Source organism: Trifolium pratense, linkage group LG6 (assembly GCF_020283565.1).
Source record: "Trifolium pratense cultivar HEN17-A07 linkage group LG6, ARS_RC_1.1, whole genome shotgun sequence".
Taxonomy (NCBI): Eukaryota; Viridiplantae; Streptophyta; class Magnoliopsida; order Fabales; family Fabaceae; genus Trifolium; species Trifolium pratense.
Genome location: NC_060064.1, coordinates 4,616,273 through 4,634,871, shown reverse-complemented (window position 1 = coordinate 4,634,871; position 18,599 = coordinate 4,616,273). Strand labels below are relative to the sequence as shown.

General features: G+C 31.2%; 3 protein-coding genes across 3 annotated transcripts; 1 reads left to right on the top strand and 2 right to left on the bottom strand.

Moving 5' to 3' along the window:
- Positions 1–316: 316 nt before the first annotated feature.
- LOC123888209 (CASP-like protein 1E1) lies at positions 317–2,056 on the top strand. The gene is made up of 2 exons (XM_045937178.1): positions 317–627; positions 1,441–2,056. The coding sequence occupies exons 1-2, from the start codon at positions 398–400 to the stop codon at positions 1,784–1,786; spliced, it is 576 nt and encodes a 191-aa protein (XP_045793134.1). The 5' UTR covers positions 317–397; the 3' UTR covers positions 1,787–2,056.
- A 1,352-nt stretch (positions 2,057–3,408) lies between these two features.
- Positions 3,409–6,579, bottom strand: LOC123888208 (zinc finger protein CONSTANS-LIKE 13). Its single transcript, XM_045937177.1, has 5 exons — positions 5,833–6,579; positions 5,069–5,230; positions 4,591–4,856; positions 4,214–4,311; positions 3,409–3,768 (listed from the first exon to the last, which is right to left on the bottom strand). The coding sequence occupies exons 1-4, from the start codon at positions 6,361–6,363 to the stop codon at positions 4,221–4,223; spliced, it is 1,050 nt and encodes a 349-aa protein (XP_045793133.1). The 5' UTR covers positions 6,364–6,579; the 3' UTR covers positions 3,409–3,768; positions 4,214–4,220.
- A 5,905-nt stretch (positions 6,580–12,484) lies between these two features.
- On the bottom strand, positions 12,485–15,569 carry LOC123888207 (membrane-anchored ubiquitin-fold protein 4-like). Its single transcript, XM_045937176.1, has 5 exons — positions 15,224–15,569; positions 14,700–14,847; positions 14,356–14,577; positions 13,477–13,644; positions 12,485–12,754 (listed from the first exon to the last, which is right to left on the bottom strand). The coding sequence occupies exons 3-5, from the start codon at positions 14,489–14,491 to the stop codon at positions 12,699–12,701; spliced, it is 360 nt and encodes a 119-aa protein (XP_045793132.1). The 5' UTR covers positions 14,492–14,577; positions 14,700–14,847; positions 15,224–15,569; the 3' UTR covers positions 12,485–12,698.
- Positions 15,570–18,599: the final 3,030 nt, after the last annotated feature.

Sequence of the window (18,599 nt, the reverse complement as noted above, 5' to 3'; positions counted from 1 at the left end):
AGTATTAACACCACTACATTTTAAATTTCAATGCATATTTATCATCACATGACCAAAAAAAAATGTTATAATCATCTATTCTGATTCCATAGAGACGTTGTGAGACAGAGAAAGACCAAAAAAGTCACAGGAGGAATTAAGTAAAGATGGTGTGGTGGATGACATTAACTTATAATGTACATTCCGTACAATTTGCCTTGAATGCAATTCCAACCTCCCCACCTTTCTCATTCACTCATACTTCCTCCATTCCTTTTCACAATTTCTACTATATATACATATCTTATAGTATATTTATATACTACATACTTGTTATAAGTTATAACACACCAAAGCTATAAGTTATAAGTTCAAGCTTTTAAATCTTGAAGAGTGCACTTACTTACTTACTTACTATATGGGAAAATCTAAGGGAAGTGTTGATGGAGTTCAAAGTGATGTGAAGGTTGTGGAGATGAGAACTATTTGGAAGAGTAGTGTTTATGATGTGTTGTTGAGGGTTCTTGCTTTTTTGCTTACTCTAACTGCTACTATTATTGTTGGTGTTGACAAAGAGACTAAGATCATTTCATATTCTGAATTGCAATTCAAAGTTACTGCTAAGTGGGAATATATGTCTGCTATTGTGTAAGCTCATCATATCTATAATCTATTCCTCTCTACTCAGCTCTTTCAACACTAGATATATAATTTATTTTTTGAAATGTTAGATGTGTTTTTAGATCATCTACATTTAGTCTATGTTTAGTATTACGATCTGCTAGAACACCATGATTTCACAAAAACTACATTTTGTAGCTTTTGAAAAATTACGATGAATCACTGTAATTCTGGTCTATCCACCGTAATACTAAACATAGACTTACTATTTTTAGTTATTTTTTCAACTTTTATTTCATTTTTGGTAAATGTAATGATTTAATTATAACATTAATTGTTTTTTCATTAAAAAGGTTTTTTCTTCCTTTTATAAAAAACAATCAACAATAAAATTAATTAGATAAGGAACATCTACTATTATTCTCTTATTTGACATGTATTGGAAAAATATTTGTCCTAATAAATCAATTTCTTAAATGAATTTTAATTATTTTGTGAGATTAAGACCATCTAAAGTAAGTAAAGTGTAAAGTGAGAAAAATCAAGAGTTGTGATTGTAACAACTCCATGATTTTTTATGATGTATCTATCTTATCTACATTGATTTATTAATTAAAGGTTAATATTACTCATTTTACACTTTAAAATGAATCATTTATTTTAGACGAGTCAGATCCCTTCACTTGTATGCAAATATACGTACTATGGTTTAAAAAAATAATAGCACTAGACCAAATGGTTGAGTTCATGAACTAAAGTTAATGAGCTTAATTTATTTGTCTCAATTTGTTTTCTCCTTGAGTAATATGATCTCAAAGCAATTTCATTATGCAATATTAGGTTTTTCTTGGTGTCAAACGCTATAGGATGTTCATATGCAGCAATTTCTATGGTGATTTCAACAATTGCAAGAACCAATGGAAACAAAACAACACTGTTAATAATAACAGTACTAGACCTTATCATAATGGCATTACTCTTCTCAGCCAATGGAGCAGGTGCTGCAGTGGGAGTGTTAGGACAGAAAGGAAACTCACATGTCCAATGGATGAAAGTGTGCAATATATTTGATGCCTATTGTCGTCACACCACTGTTGCTTTGGTTCTCTCTATCATTGGTTCCTCAATCTTCCTTTTGATTGTGGTTCACTCAGTTTTCAAACTTCATTATTATAGATCAAACTAGATCAATGTACTATAGTATAAGTATTACTAGTTACTAGTGTTAATGTGTTGTTAATTCTAGGTGTTAATTAATCTTGTTTTCTCTTAGACTGTTATTAATTATTGGAGTTGCTTGTATTAAATATAGGTACTATATGTGAGTTATTATGCTTCTATTAATTTATTTTCCTTTGTTCTAGTAGTGAATATTGTATTGTATTGAATATGTACAAGATGGTATTGGTAGGTCTAGTTATTTAAGAGGAACACTAAATTTGGATACTTGTTTCTGAATGCATATGATGATGGTGATGTTTAAGTCATTTCACTTTTGAAAGTGTGTAAATGAAGTACAACTACCCTATATGGACCTTCTTCACCTTCTTCCTTGAAAGGAAATTAATTTATTTATATTTTTTGTAGAAGGAAATTAATGTGTTTTTTTTAGAACAGAAGAAAATAAATGTTTTATTAGGAAAGGAAAGGAACATAGTGTAGTACATGAGGCATTTGAGCATATAGTGTCATTGTCATATACACATTTACTTAGAGTTTAGCATTTTCCATATTACTATCGAAATATAATAAGTTATTTTCATTAAAAAAACTTGTATCCAAACACATGATTTGATTAAATTTAATCGAGAGCACAACATAAGTTCTCGTGAGATGCAAGAGATCTTTTCTAGCTTAATCAAAATTTTTGGATTCGAATACAACTCTAAAAATGTAGTAATGTCTTAAGGAAGATCTTGTAGTCAGCTTTTGCCGTCCTATCCAACTCGAAAAGTTTGTATATATAATTACACATAGAAATTCATGACAAAATAAACTAAAAAAAAACACATTTTATAGTAGTTGTGATTGAGCGAAATATATACTAGAAAGAGAAAAACCCATTTGCTCCTCCATTATATAGTAGTTGGGTTGAAGCCCAAATTTACAGTAGAAAAGGGTGCTATTTTCACTTCCCTCGTCTGCTAAAAAACCTCCCATACTTTTAAAAGTGTAGTTTCAAAAGATATATAAAGTGTTTGGACGTTTATTTTAACAACGAAAAGAATTTTAAAAAGTACAATTAGCACTCTATCCACAAATATCGGATGAGTAAAAAATAAGAAATTTGAGGGGAAAAAATCTCGTTCGCTACTTAATTAGCAGATGATGTTTGAGAAAATGATAGGACAACAAAAGGAACTCTCAAATTCTTCTGCAATTAGACCTTCTAATAAAGGCTTCAACCACCTTTCCATTTTTGGCCCGACATAATTTTAGATATTGAATATAGTTTTAATGTGATGTATCAAAGATAGTACTTTTTTTTTGTCCTTCAAACTGTGATGCATCAAGATAGTACTTATTTTTTGTCCTTCAAACCGAAACAAAGATAGTGCAGTTTTCAGTTCAGGAGTTAGCAGCTGTGAGGCTACAAACTCTTTGAATAAAAGACAAAGTAATTTGCCGACAGTTTTGTGTTGTCAACTTGTTCAAAGTAGGGTTTCAAGCATAACACACCAGTATATACTCTTTTTAATTTATCTCTTGCAAGTTTTCAAGGTTGCTTAAAGCCTTAATTAAATTATAAAACACGGTTACAGCTTATGAATGAGGTAGCTGCGCTGTAATGTTTGGTAGGTAGGAGAGTTCATCAACTGTTTCAATTCAATGCAAAAAGGGACACCAAACCAAAGACCACAACAATTGTTACATTCATGACCGGTGAGTTTGACCAAATCACAGTGGCACGCTGTGATTATGGCAAAACTCACTGCTAACCTAGACATAGTCATAATGAGCATTTTGGTGGGAAAACCAAAACCTTGGACAAAAGATGGCTCCTTCCTTTGCTAGACATTAAGCACCTTTTAAGCTACAGCTTCAAGAACACCTACAGAAGAATGCAGTAGCAAGAAAAATGCTTCCTTCTTCGACATACTTCCGCTCCAAGCCAACCATATATATGTACTCTCCATGACCATAAAATAATATATATTCATATGATATCTGTCGTCCAAGATATCAATGTGTCAAGTAGACAAGATGCATAATTCAAGAGAGAAAAAACAGATTATCATACGTTTAAGAAACAGGAACAAGCATATATAAATGCTGACGAGGTAGGGTATGTAAACTTACAAGGATATCCCGAAGATTAAAACTACATAACTTGGTAATCCAAATACAAATAAAAAAGAACAGAACTGATATCTGGATTTTTCCTATATCAGAGCATAAAGTTATTGATTTGCCAGACAAACCAAATCTGATAATACTACAGTCAACCGTATTGCGTTAATTTGACTGCATAATATCAAAGTTTTGGATCCAAGGATTGATACATCATACCTCACATGCAAAATTTAAATATGTCCACTATATACAAGAGACAAGTTACATGATTTGTGTGACGCGAACGAAGAATTTTAGTTACGTTGTTGCAACAGCCTACCATGATTTCAGTGCTCTATCTTTGCAAATCGGCCCTTAACTCGTGTCCTGGTCTCCGCCCGAACTTTACGTGATTCATACCTTATATGCTTGTCGTATCTGTTGTTTTCCATGTAAATGTGTCAATTTAATATAATTTATAAACAAGGAGTAGTTATCAATTTATTTAAACAATCATCAAGATCTTATATATACATGCACCTAGTTCACATTAGTCAACAATCATTTAAAAAGTTGCTAGGAGATGAATAGCCATGATCAACTACAGAATCACACTTTGGTTATGAATTGATTAAATGAAAGATAGTATAAAAGAATATACTCATATATCCCATGTCTTAAAGTTTTGGGTTAAGATCTGAAGTCACATTCACATACCTTCTTGTTTTCTTCTTCTGTTTGTACCGTAATAATGCAGAATCCCGTTCTTGACTCGCTATCTCATATGGAGGTGGAACAGCTTTAGGAGTAGTTGATAAGATTTCAGACTTAAGAGATTCTGAAGGCGTCCCTTCGTTGTTGCCATGAGTATGAGGCTCCCCAACAGCAGATACGGAATGATTAACTGGAATATCTTCGGTATGAGCTATGAATGATGTATCAGGAACAACTTGATACATAGGCTCACTGCTTTCTCTGAGCCACTGAAATACAGTCAATAGACACCACACCACCAGGTTCATCTTATCAGTACCATAACAAGCTAATAAAACAAGGCACATCAATCAAGAGAATCGGAGATGCAAAACAAGGCGCGGTCAATTATTTATACAAGCGCACAAAAAAATAATACATTATCAGGAATCATGAATGATATAACGCAGTACGAAAACAACCAATGAAATAGAAGCTTTACCTCATTTGAAGGAACAATATCAGCCTTTACGTCGCGTTCAAAACCTATAGATAAATTTGTCGGTGGTGTATACTCTTCAGGATCATAGGGCTCAGACTTCGTCAACCCTCGAAGCTGATTTAAAATCTCTTCTCGGTGTCTACCACAAGCAGCCTTACGATTCTGTTTCAATAACAGCAATATTAAAACATGTTCAAATTGCAGCAATATACACATAATTTAATCAAGTGATTAAACTCTCAACTCAAGTAGTTAATGAGTTTTAGTTAAGATCAAATCGATCAGGAGCACCCGAGTTCAACCCCTAGCTGGAACATTTTTTACCAGACTTTACTTACTTTTCGGTCCATCTGAGTTCAACCCCTAGCTGGAACATCCTTGACCAGACTTTACTTACTTTTCGGTCCATCTCCGGATTACTATGGTTGTTTCCCCATACTTTTAGGACAAAAAAAAAACTCATAATTTCACTATGTTCTTTTACCTTCAAAACAGTCCTAATTACTATCCAAAACCCCCCAAAAAAATCCAGAATCTATTCATGTTTAATATCACTCTTTTACAATTTATCACTAATCTCATCATGGCCAGCTAATATTCAAGAGCAGAACAAAGAAAAAATCCATTTGAGCACACAAAATAAAACCTATCAATTATCAAAATACCAAAAAAAAGTGAATTTCTATTACATTAATCAGCATCCAATAAAAAATGAACAGAGAGAGAGAGAGAGAGAGAGAGAGAGAGAGAGAGAGAGATTATACCTTGGGCAAAGGAGGAACCTCCATAGCACTATAATTATGAGAAGAAGGAGAAGTAGAAATAAGATCATCAAGACTAACAAAAGTAGGAGCATCCCAAACAAACAAATCAGAAAGCCCTTCAATCTCATACCCTACATAACCATCTCCAACACTTTCCTGAGGCAAAAGCAACGATTTTTTCCCAATATCCTGCAACCCCAGAATTGATAAAAGCTCAGTAACAGAAGGGCACCCTGTAAAACCCTCAAGAGGTCTTCTTTCATGTGGAGAAGAGAGTGAAAGATTGTGTTTTTCCCAGTCACAGTTTTGACAGAAAACAGAGGATTCTGTTGAACAGAGGATTGTAGCAGGGGAATCATCGCATGAATCACAGATTAAGGAGCGTGTGTGTTTGGAGAAAAGCTGGTTTGTGGAGTGAACTTCACGGTCACAAGAGAAACAGAGTTTCGCTGAATCTGCTCTGCAGTATAGAACTGCAGTTGAATGGCCACAGTAATCACATGGTCGAGGGTTTTTAGGAGAACCACCCATAGCTAATAGCTTTTTCTTGTTGTTTCAGAGAGAGAGAGAGAGAGAGAGTGGTGGGTGAGGTTTGAGATTTTTTTTTTTTGTTTTTGGTAGGAGTGGATTGAGGTTTGAGATATGGTTTAAGAGAGTGGTAAAGAAGAATTTGGCATGTGAGTTGTTACTTGGAGAACAAGAAGTGGCTAACTAGTTGCATTTCAGGATAATTTAATTGACATTTTGTGGTTAATGATTAAAGCAAAAAGGAAATAAATACTTTGACTTGTCAATGGTGTTAGAAATTGATAATTTCTTGTACTGTAATTGTAAATCAATAATTAATTTTGCATTTTAACTTTTAAAATGACAAGTAAATAAATATAAACAAAATTCCCCACAAATGCGACAATTAAAAATGAGGAGTAAAAATAATACTAATAGAGTAGTTAGACAAGTGTGTTAAAACTTTGGTTCCTAAAGAAAGGAAGCATAATAATAGTTTTAAAATTTAGGTTCTTCAATCTATTTTAGCATTAGAAAATCAGTTTGTAGAGTGATGATTGTCTCCATTCATAAATTTTTATTCAGACTATTTCAATTTTCATTTGAGATTCTTAATACATAGTTCGACAGTAAGATAAGTAAAATTTGACCAATAATTATTTCAATCATAAACCAAACTCGGTTCTCCGAAACAATCTATCATTTGATGAAGTTCATTAACCACTTAAATTGTTAAAGTTCATAGATTGATTATTGGAATAGAAAATTAAGATTTAGATTCTCTATTACCTTTTATATTTAGTACACTTTTTCTTTTCTAATTCAAGAGTGATTAAGAGAAAATGAATGGTTAATATTAGTACTGAGCGTGTGTTTGGTTCTGCGGCGGAGAGAATTGATTTTGGCATAATTGATTCTGTAAAATTGATTCTGGCCAAAATTGATTTTAAGCTGTAGTGATTTATGTTTGGATATATTCATGAAAAAGTGAGTTGAACAAAAAATTTGAGTGTAAAAATCAATTCTAGAATCAGAAGCTACGATTTCTAGCTTCAAGTAGAATCAATTCTGAAGGCAGAATCAATTCTACTTTTGAGAAACCAAACAAGTCAGAATCAATTCTACACGTCCAGAATCAATTCTGGATGCTCCATAATTAAAACCAAACATACACCGAATAGATTGTAGGAAGAAAAATACATGAGAGTTGAGATGATCAAAATTCAAATAATTGAATAGCTTGTTGGAATTAGCATGAGCCAAATGCAAAGGGTGATTGAACATAACTGGGATTAAGGAAAAGGGATTAAAATTTATTGGACAAAGAGTCAAACTCAACTCAACACTGCTTATGTCATTTTGTAGACCGGAGACAAAGTTTACGCGTGCATGATGAATGAATATTTACGTTTGTGGGCCAAATTGTACAAAAAGGACTTTTTAGCCGAACTTGCTGGAAACAAGATCTGGGTCCCCTTCTTCAAACTTCAACCAACCCAGTGAAGTGAAGTATGAAATGAATCATCTACCAAAATCTTTTCTTCTATACGGGATCTTCATGAATTTCACTTTTGCCCCCGAAAAATAAGGGTTTTCACATAATTTGAATGAGGTGAATGAGATTTTTGTGGAGAAAACGTGATAATTTAATCACAGCGACCCTTTTCACCTAACATATTTAAAGGGGTCATAGTCAATTTGTCATACACTTTCTTTAGATAATAAATGGGATAATATGTATGTTCACTCAATTTATTCTTTAATAATAGACCATACATAGGGTGAAGCTGCCAAGCGGTAAAGAAGCTTGCCTCTTATCTGAAGGACGTGAGTTCGATCTTTTTCAAAAATGTTTAATGGTGTAGTTTATTATTCCGTATTCATTTGTGTGATCCGTGTTTTTTATGTTGTTAACGTATATAAATTGTAAACAGAGATTTATTATAAAAGAATATTGGAACAAATGAAGAGAAAGTAGTAGTGTATAATTGGTTTTTGGAGGTTAAAAGACAGTATAATTGATTTTTGGAAGTTATTAAAGAAGAGTATGAATTTTTAAAAAATTGTTAAGGGTATTTTGGGATTTTTGAAAAAAGCTACACAAAAACACAATGTTTTGTCTTTATTATTGGTTTCGCCTTGGTATAGATATATATGGGTAAATGATCATTTACCTCCCTGCAAAATAAGCAAATTTTCATTTACCCCCCTATGCAGATTTTTTTTCTGTTTACCCCCCTGCAAAAAATAGATTCCCTCATTTTGCCCCCTAGGTGTACAGCAAGACATGTGACTGTGCAAATCTGCTGACGTGGCTTGTACAGTGGAAAAAATCATTTATATTTATTTTTTAAATTCCATGTCACATAATATATTTTAAAAAAAAAATTCCTACAAAAAAAAAAAAACGAATTTTTTTTCCCAAAATTAAAAATAAAATTTCCTACAAATAAATTTTTTCCTACAAAATAAAAAAAAAAAAAGATTTCGTACAAAAATAACTTTTTTTGCCTAAATAAAAAATTAAATTTTCTTATTTTGTCCCCAAAATAAAAAATTTAACGATTTATTTTCAAATATTCTTTAATTAAAAAAATAGAATCTTTATTTTTGTCTGCATAATTTAGAGTTGCAGATATAGTGCAAGCTAAGGTTGCTGCACAATTTAATATCACATAAGAATTGAAGCATAATTTTGCTTTATTTTTTTTTTGCTGCATAATATAATATCACATATAATTTTGGTAGAAGAGGAAAACAAAAATAAAACTTCTTCTTCTATTTTTTTTTTTAATTCAAAGAGATTAACAAAAAAAATAAGGTTTTGTTTTTAAAAATTAAAGATTATGTTTTTTTTCTAATTCAAAGAGATTTGAAAATAAATCTTTAAAATATTTAATTTGGAAATAAACTTTATTTCGGAGTAAATCTTTATTTTGGGAGTAAAATAAGAAAATTCGTTTTTTTTTATTTTGGGAGGAATTTTTTTTTTAAAATTCGTTTGTAGGAAAACAAATATAATTTTTAAAATTTTGTAGGAAAAAAAATTATTTGTAGGAATTTTTTTTTTAATTTTGGGAAAAGAAAATAAGAAAATTGGTTCGTTTATTTTGTAGGAAAAAAAATTTATTTTTTATAAAAAAAATATCTGACGTGGAATTTTTTAAAAAAATATAAATGATTTTTTCCATGTGTACAAGCCACGTCAGCAGATTTGCACAGTCACATGTCCTGCTGTACAGCCAGGGGGCAAAATGAGAGAATTTATTTTTTGCAGGGGGTAAACAGAAAAAAAATATGCACAGGGGGGTAAACGAAAATTTGCTTATTTTGCAGGGGGGTAAATGATCATTTACCCGATATATATTAAAGCAAATTTTACAAATACAGAATATACATGTTTGCCATTTTTCTGCATTTTCATCAAAATGATATTTTTGTTTGGCATTCTTTTTTGGTTAATCTCAAGTTCTCAAAAGAGGAGTCAACTCGAGTACTTTTGAATAATTATTTTTAGATGAATTTATTAACCACTTGAATACAATGCGAATTATTTGTTTGGTAAATTGAACACAAAAAGATAAATCATCCTTTCTGTTCTTCCCTTTTAAATTTGTTTAAAAGTAATCAACTATACATAAATAAAATACGTAAGTATTCATATATTTAATATTATGAAACATTTAAAAATGGTGAGTTCGTATTTTATTTAGAAGTATGTATTGCATCAAAGATATTTATTCCTTTTTTTTAAGTGGTTTGACAACTAGACTAGCACATTTAAGTGGAGAAAAATGAATAAAAAAAAATCAGTTTTAAATTTAAACCCCCACGATATGAATTAATGTCAATTGCAGATACCAATTGAGCAATGAAAATTGTGTAAAAAAAAATTGAGCAACGAAAAATAAAAATATTATTTCTGTGATGAATCTGAATTGCCTGCTGTAACTGCTTAACGCAGTATGCAATCTCAATTATTGAAAATGATTGATTAATCCACTATATTTTTTCTCACAGTTTTGACCTCATCTCATTTTTATTTTTTTTATCAATGATTGGAAACAGTTACCACGTTACCGCGTAACCAAAAAAAGTTACCACGTTACCGCGACTTTGCCATTTTATAAAAGCACACACATGGGATAATAGCACAGATTAAATAATGAATGCTTTCCTATATTCTATTGATGGGATTCACATACCGACTCTATAGTCTATTCTATTGATAATGGGATTCACATACCGACTTCCAGAAAGAAATAGTTCTAAATTGCACAATAGAATCCCAAGTTCAACGGAATTATCTAGAAAAGATTTCTCAACACTCCTATGCTGGGTGGGGTCTTCGTCAATCAAAGATGCACTGATAAGGGGTTGTTTAATTTGCTAATACAGGCCAGTTTGAAGTTTGAAACGTTTATATTTTTAGCTCAAAGTTTCAACAGGTTTTTCTTAAGATCTCTATTGAAAACTACATACTATGGCTGGTAAAAATAAGCTATAAGCTAGCTGATAGCTGATAGCTGATAAGCTAGTTTATAGCTGAAAAGCTAGCTTATAGCTGATAGCTGATGGCTGGTAACTTATAGCTGAAAAGCCAGTAGAATAAAATTAAAGTGTTTTGCAAATTTAGCTGTTGTAAGTACAAAATGACATAAAAATATACGGTTAGTGGGTAGTTTTTTTTTTTTTTGTAAGTGTTAGTGGGTAGTTATTATAATTTTTTTAAAAAATAAATAAATAAATTTAATGAGGTTAAATATGGAATAAAATGAAAAAGCTATAAGCTATAAGCTCATACACTACTTGAAATAACATATTAAAAAATGCTATAAGCCAGTTAGAGAAGCTCGTTATCAAACACTTCACATTTTTTTCAAACAAACTTATAAGCTACTTCAATAAGCTATAAGCTAGCTTATTAGACTTACCAAACAGTGCTTATGTGTCTTGTGATGATTTTTTAACATCACCTTTTACCCGTATAGGCGACCTACAAAATCTTTTAAATACTACTGTATTTGATTGCAGGATTTTATAACTACAAAGGTCTTTATAACCTAAGTTAATCCAACTAAGCTAAATGACCCTAAGGTGTGTTTGATCTGCTAAAAAATAAAGGACGGGACAGGACAACTTAAGTTGTACTATGTTTGATTGTAAAACTGTTTTGGGGACCGGACAAACTGTAGAGCAAGAGACAGGACAAAAATAGAAAATTTTGTCCCTCACTAAACCACAACACAACTTTTTGTCCCAAGTACAAGTCGTCTAAAATACAAAAATACTATTTTATTCACCAAACAGTGTTAATACAAAAAAAAATGTTCAATATCATAAAAGTTTGTTTTGTGTTGTTCTGCCATGTGTTGTGCTGTTCTATCTTGTGTTGTTCTGTTCAGTACTTATCCTTTAGCAAATCAAACGCACCCTAAGTTTTTTTATAGTAGTTTGGATCCATTCAGTTTCTATAAGCATACGGAAAATAAGATAAAATTTCTTTAAACAAAATTAAGATGTAGAAATGAATTTCATAACATAGATGAGAAACTATCATTATTAGGTAATTTTATTTTTCATGTTTATATAATTGCAGAATTTTTTGTATCTGAATTGACAATTTGTCAAATACTCTAATTGTCAGCTAAACTTTGATAACATCACTTTAGTATTTAAAGTGGTAATTTTGGCCTAAAGACAGCATAAACATTACAATCCGTGGTGAAGACACTGTTAAAAGAGTTTTACACGAATTTTGTTTGGATGAACTTCCCCAAGTTCCTCTCCCTATAGTATCAATCCACCCTCTTCTCATGTAACTTTTTTAGTGTTTGAGCCAGGGCTCCAAAGCATAATATCCTTGTAAGTATTTTCCCATCGTAAATCTAATAAGGTTCCACTAAGCCAATCCATTTGGATACGACAATTCTTTTGCTCATTGTCATTAAACATTGACGTGATGCATAATGCCACCAGCTAAATCATATACTTACTATAAAGAAGGGGGGATTTTTTTTTCCTAAAAATATGTTCGAAACAAATATGCATTCATCGAATGCTGGGGGGGCACATGAACTGGAATTATATAGCCACGGCACGATTTGTGGCCTGCAACACCCTTATTGTACTTGTTGAGGACAGATTTTAACAATGTTGATATCTGATTTCACTTTGAAGACAAACTAGAAATGAATATTGGACATTAATAGAAGCAAGCAACTAAGATTTAACAAAGCCAAACATGTCTAAACACAATACCATTGGATAGAGCCCCGCCTACCCATCATCCTCCAGAGTTAAAAATAGAAAAATTGCAACCTTATCTTCAATGGTAACCACGAGGCATGCTTTCTAATCTATAGGATAGTGCATGAGCATGAGCACGAATTAATCTTTTGCTTGTTCTCCTTTTCTGCATGTGACAAATATAGCAATGTATCACTTCGGTTTGTCAAACAGTAAGAGTACATCTCAAAGGCAACTAAGTATAAATCACTAAATGGATATATTTGCAGTAATGCAAGTAAAATGTTTATATGTACACAGATTGGCAGAAATTGACAACGGGGGGTAAGGAGATAAACTGTGAACTCTATATGGCTTACAATCAACTTAATTAAATGATAACAATACAAAATTTAAATATATAATGTATGAGTTATCTTGAAATGGTTGTTATAAATTGTAATGCACCAATACAAGTACTTGTTGGGTACAAGAAGCACATACACAACAAGGTTGCTTCCCCTGAAATTTTGGTGTCATTTAACCTAGGATGCATATTTATCAGGCATTGCAATGAGGTGATGTCACATGCTAGTTCAACCAAAAGACCGAGTTTTGCTAATAATTAATAACTAGTACTGTAATAAGTTGATTGGTCTGTTACTAAATAAAACAAATTGTAACTTCATCCCTTCATATCTTGTGCCACCTTTTGGGTGTTTTGCTTGATTTTTTTTTTTTACAGAGTTTTGTTTAAGACTTCGGATTGAAGTATTTATCAAATTGTATTTATCTCAAGATTCCAATTCCAATTACTTATTACTATTAATATGTTATTCCTTTACCCGGACAAAGGTACTCGTAGCAATACCACTTTAGCAAAAGCATAGATGAAAAGATTACACAAACCTGTCTTTTTTTTAGCTATAGCAGGCTGTACTACAACATGCATGGTAATAGCACCAGGGATGTCACTGAAAGTTATGTTGGAATCAGCAAGCGTTTTGGTGTTTTCCAAAACTTTACCGGCGTGTATAAGTTTTACATCATTGACTGACTTTGGTACAACATTTTTGCCTGTAAACAGAAGATTCCATTAAATGGTAAGGTAAACATGTGGCAGACAATAGAAAATAAAAAATGGTGATTTACAGATATATGTTTGTTTATAGGTCCAGATATATGTATTATTAATGAGAAAAGGAAAATGAGTTGTTTATCTGCAAGAGAGACAATGCAAGTTTCTTTAAAAAAATTTGGCTGAACAAGTGAGACAGGACTCCCAAGTAGAACTACAGAAGAACAGCATGAATTTCTGTAACTAAAAGGATTGATATGTGTAATAAGAAAAAATGGCATACTCTTAACTAATACTTCATGAAAACTAACAGGACAGGGCATGATGGTTGTTAATGTTATCGTCATCCTCAACTAACAGGACAGTCAGTCCGCCAAAAGGTAAGTTTAATAAGTGAGTTCTTTATGGAATATTTTGCAACCATGATTCGATATAAAGGAAAAAAAGGAATTATTAACTGTCTACAAGATATAAAATTAAGTTGGCAAAAGACTAAACTAGTAGCATTTTCATGCTCAAATGACACACTTAACATTAAATTAGTATCCAAAATATTGTAACACCAAATCAATATTTCATGTGACAACAATTTCGATCAATTTGACATTTAATTTAAATATTGTTGTGAAATGCATCAACAGGAGAATCAAATGATTCAAAACAACAGCTTACTGAAAAAGATACAGATACATCCAACCAAGACGACTAACCTTGAGGCCACTCAGCAATTAGCTTTTGCTTAAGGGCACCCACTGTTGTAGTAGATACTGGATAAGTATCATGTGCTATATCCGTTCCATCATAAATGCGGAATTTAAGCTCAATACGCTCTTCTCCTTCTGCCATGATAACCGATGTCCACCTCTAATAAGCTTGGGAAACTGCAAAACACTACTTCCTCGGATCAAAGGATACGGTTTCACCTTGCTCACCTGCATATAAATTCACATTCCAACAACAACAATTTATTCACTCACAATTCAATTATTATCAAAGAAATCTACATCAGCGTAATAATCAACATGCAAGCTAATGCTATCTATCCAACACTAACCTGTATAATAAGTCTGAGGGAAATTTCCTTATTACAAGAAGCTTGCAAAAATTGAACATCTGAATTGAAAGCTGGTGAAGCAATCCAACCAAGTGAACACCTCATATGATCCAATTGCTTCTCCAAACGATCGTTACTCTAGATATCACTGCGTCCATATAGAAAAATTTCAAGATCAAAACAACTGAATACAGATCAGATTCCAACGGATCAAACAGAATTAAAATCATAACCGATTCTCAACGAACTATCAAAACTGTAAAAAAATCTAAATCATAACCGTTTGTTCAAATTCCTAAAAATTTGAACCAATTCTACAATATTCAGCACAAATTAAACCCTAGAATTGAATGTAAATCGAAGAATCTATACTAAATAAAGACGAACAAGACTTCAATTGCAATATAAATCAGAAAGAAATTAAACAAAAAATATCTAAATGTGAAATTCAGCAAAGAAATGAAAAATATGATAGAGAGAGAGAGAGAGAGAGAGAGAGAGAGAGAGAGAGAGAGTTGCAGTACCTGGTCAAGAAGCCATTAATGGAGATTCAGTTAGAAGTGATAGTGAATTGAAGAGGTAGAGATCTGAGCGTGGCGTGTGTTCGTTTTGTTCACCGCGTTTTTTTTCTTTCTTTTTTCTCTCTTTATTATATCTGAAGTTCAGAGAGAGAGAGAGAGAGAGAAGAGATCTAACAGTACGAAATACTACTATTTTTATTCTCTGCAACCGGGTCTACAACAAGCCTACAACGGATAAACCCATCCAATGCTTGCTTTGCTTGTGTGATTCTTTGCGTGTTGCGTTTTCGTTTGGTGTGGAAGGGGGTCGGTTGATTAAGAAATATTGTGCCAACTGCCAATCATGATTGATCAAGACTTTCTTTGAGAGGAGTTTAATTGTTGTGCATCGTCAGTGTAATTTTTTTTTACATATACATTCAATAACGCGTTGCCACATCATTTAATGAATGTAACACATCATGTGTTTTTAATGACCATACATAATGTGTCGGTATATTATTGGACGCATGTGCAAAATAACTTTACACCGACGGTGCATATAAATTAAATTCTTCTTTGAGATGGTATTTAGAGAAAAATGAAATATTTAAATTAATAACACTTTTAAATTATTTAAAATTATTTATAAAAATGTACCAAAAAAAATATTTATAAAAAAAAATCATTCATATTTTCTTCAAAATCCATCTCATAAGAAAAAATGTTAAAAAATTATAAATAAAAATGATCAATAGTAAATCGTTTTAAAAAATTAATCTGATTCAATTTGATTCAGATTAATTTGCATTAAATTTTGAAAATTTCATAAAAAAAATGTTAGTTGTGTTGTGAGTTTCTCAAAATAAGTATATAAAACAGAAATGGATAATTGTACCACAAAAAAAAAAAAAAAGCGAGAATGGATCCTCTCTCGTGTACTTTTCACGAGAGGGATTAATATTTTAATTTTGGTCCTTCAATGCTTTTTTAATAGTTCAGGCAACTAGCAACAAAAATAAATATGTGGTTCAGATTTAACTGAAAACGCTGGACACGGAAGAAGATTTGTTCTCATATAAAACATATAGAAAAAAAGAGAGCATCACATACGCCCTAACAATTTCTAATTTCCAAACCGCTCTTCAAGATTAAAATTTTTAATTTCTAATTTCTAAAATTGCAAAATTAAAGACCCTCAAATTTCTAATTTCCAAACAACTCTTCAAAAGGCCTACAAACATAATATCCGAGTTTATCAAATTAATTTTCTTCTCATCCTCCATTCCTCCCTACAAAAATTGTTTGAAATATGAACCTATTTAAAAAAAAAAAAGAGGAAGCAAACTAGAAGAGATGATACAACTATCTTTATTATATGACCATCGATAGAAAACTATTTATTCTTCCAATTTAACAATATAGATCTCACTGCTTCAATCATTAGATGTCAAATAATTTTTCTCCTCGGATTTGCACTAATTAAAATACTGCGGTACTTGAAGGAAGTTAAACGAAAAGAATTCTCTCCCATGAGCAAATCCTGACCATTCAGTTTTCATCACTCCTATTTTAAATCTTTTTAATTTAAAGAAAGGAAATGTCACTGAACCTCTCTTTTCACCTGAAAGAATCCAATCCCGAGTTAAACCTATTTTGCAATTTAGAATATTGTCAGTATCATGAAGCCACAACTTGAAAATATTTATTCTTACCATTAACTCCTATAAAAGTTGATAAAAAAAAATTCCTATAACTTTTAAATCTCACATCATTTATGAAAGTAATTTATGTTTCACCATGTCACAACATTTTGAATTGAACGATGCATTTTTCCGACACTTTTTCAACATAATTTGTATAAAATAAATATTTTTAAATAATATATTCCTAGTTTCCTATTATATTTTTAGTTTCATGTTAAATATAGAGTCATACTAACTAATTATACTGCGACAATAATTAAGAAAATAAAAAAAATAAATCTTGTATTCAGACTTTTATATTTTTAAAAAATTTGACTATATAATTTTAAGATAACTTTTCCGTATGTTGCTTTCTTAATAGTACATTTGAAGAACTAATTAACAGTTTCTTTAGTGATGATAGTAAATAAAACCCGAATATCGCCAATTTTGCTATTATTAATATCGTCATTCTTACCTTAAAAAAACAAATATCGTCATTCTTCTACGGTTCTACTACTACTCCCTCCGTCCCAAAAAGAATGACCTAGTTGACCGAAACACGCATGCCAATGCATAACTTTGGCGACTAATATCTTTAATTGTATAATAGTAAAAATTATAAAAAATTGATATTTTGAAAATACTCATCGAGACGAATCTAACAACATCTTATATGTTAATATTTATTTTTATTTATTAGTAGAAAAATATGGTCAAAACAATATATATGAATAGTGCATATATTCAAAATGGGTCATTCTTTTTGGGACGGAGGGAGTATTTTTTATCCTTTCTTCCTAAATATGTGGATCATATTACTAGCAGAGGATATAGGGACCGAACCGTTCCACGCCCCATCTGTTCCTATATTTATTGCTAAGCTAATAGTCTCTCTCTAGATTTAATTATAAGAGAATTTTTACTTTTTTAGATTTATTAAAAAACTAATGTATTTGGATTATATTATAGTTTAGATACATTAACATTCTAATAAATCTAAAAAATGGAAGTTATCTTATAACTAGAACCGGAAGGAGTATGGTAGTAGTTGACTGATGACCATGGTTCTATAACAAACATTAAGCTACTTTAATGTCTTTAAGATAAATTCAAAAAAAAAAAAAAGTCTTTAAGACGGAGTACTCCGTATGTACGTATTGGATCTCCAACATCGTTGGGACTGTGGTATTCAAGATTCAAAATACAAATGTTTCAAAAAAATAATTCAAAATACAATGAAAGTTGATTACCTTCACATCACTTGTTCATCTTTCAAGAGTTAGCATTTTTAAGCCAAAAATCACCACTTTTTGGTTTAAAAACATCATTATTTACTTTTTATTTTTGTCAAAAATATGAACTGTAACCAAAATTGCAAGTGAGACTAAGAAATAAAAAATCCGAATTTCTTCAATGCTAAGTCATATTTTTGCAACTTATACACATTTTGCTTCAATGGTAAAAAAACATAAGATACCATATATTAATGATGATAGAATATTTTATTACAACTAAACCTTAACGATGACACCGTACTTTATTTAAACACTGCTACAAATTTTATGAAACTCACTAGATATCTTTATTTGAGATGCTCCTAGATTTTAAAATCTAAACTACCGGATTAAAATCTAAGGCTACACTTATCACATCAATTATTGGATATGGTTTCGGGACAATATATGTTGGAGAGTTCAAGGAGTATCAAGAGC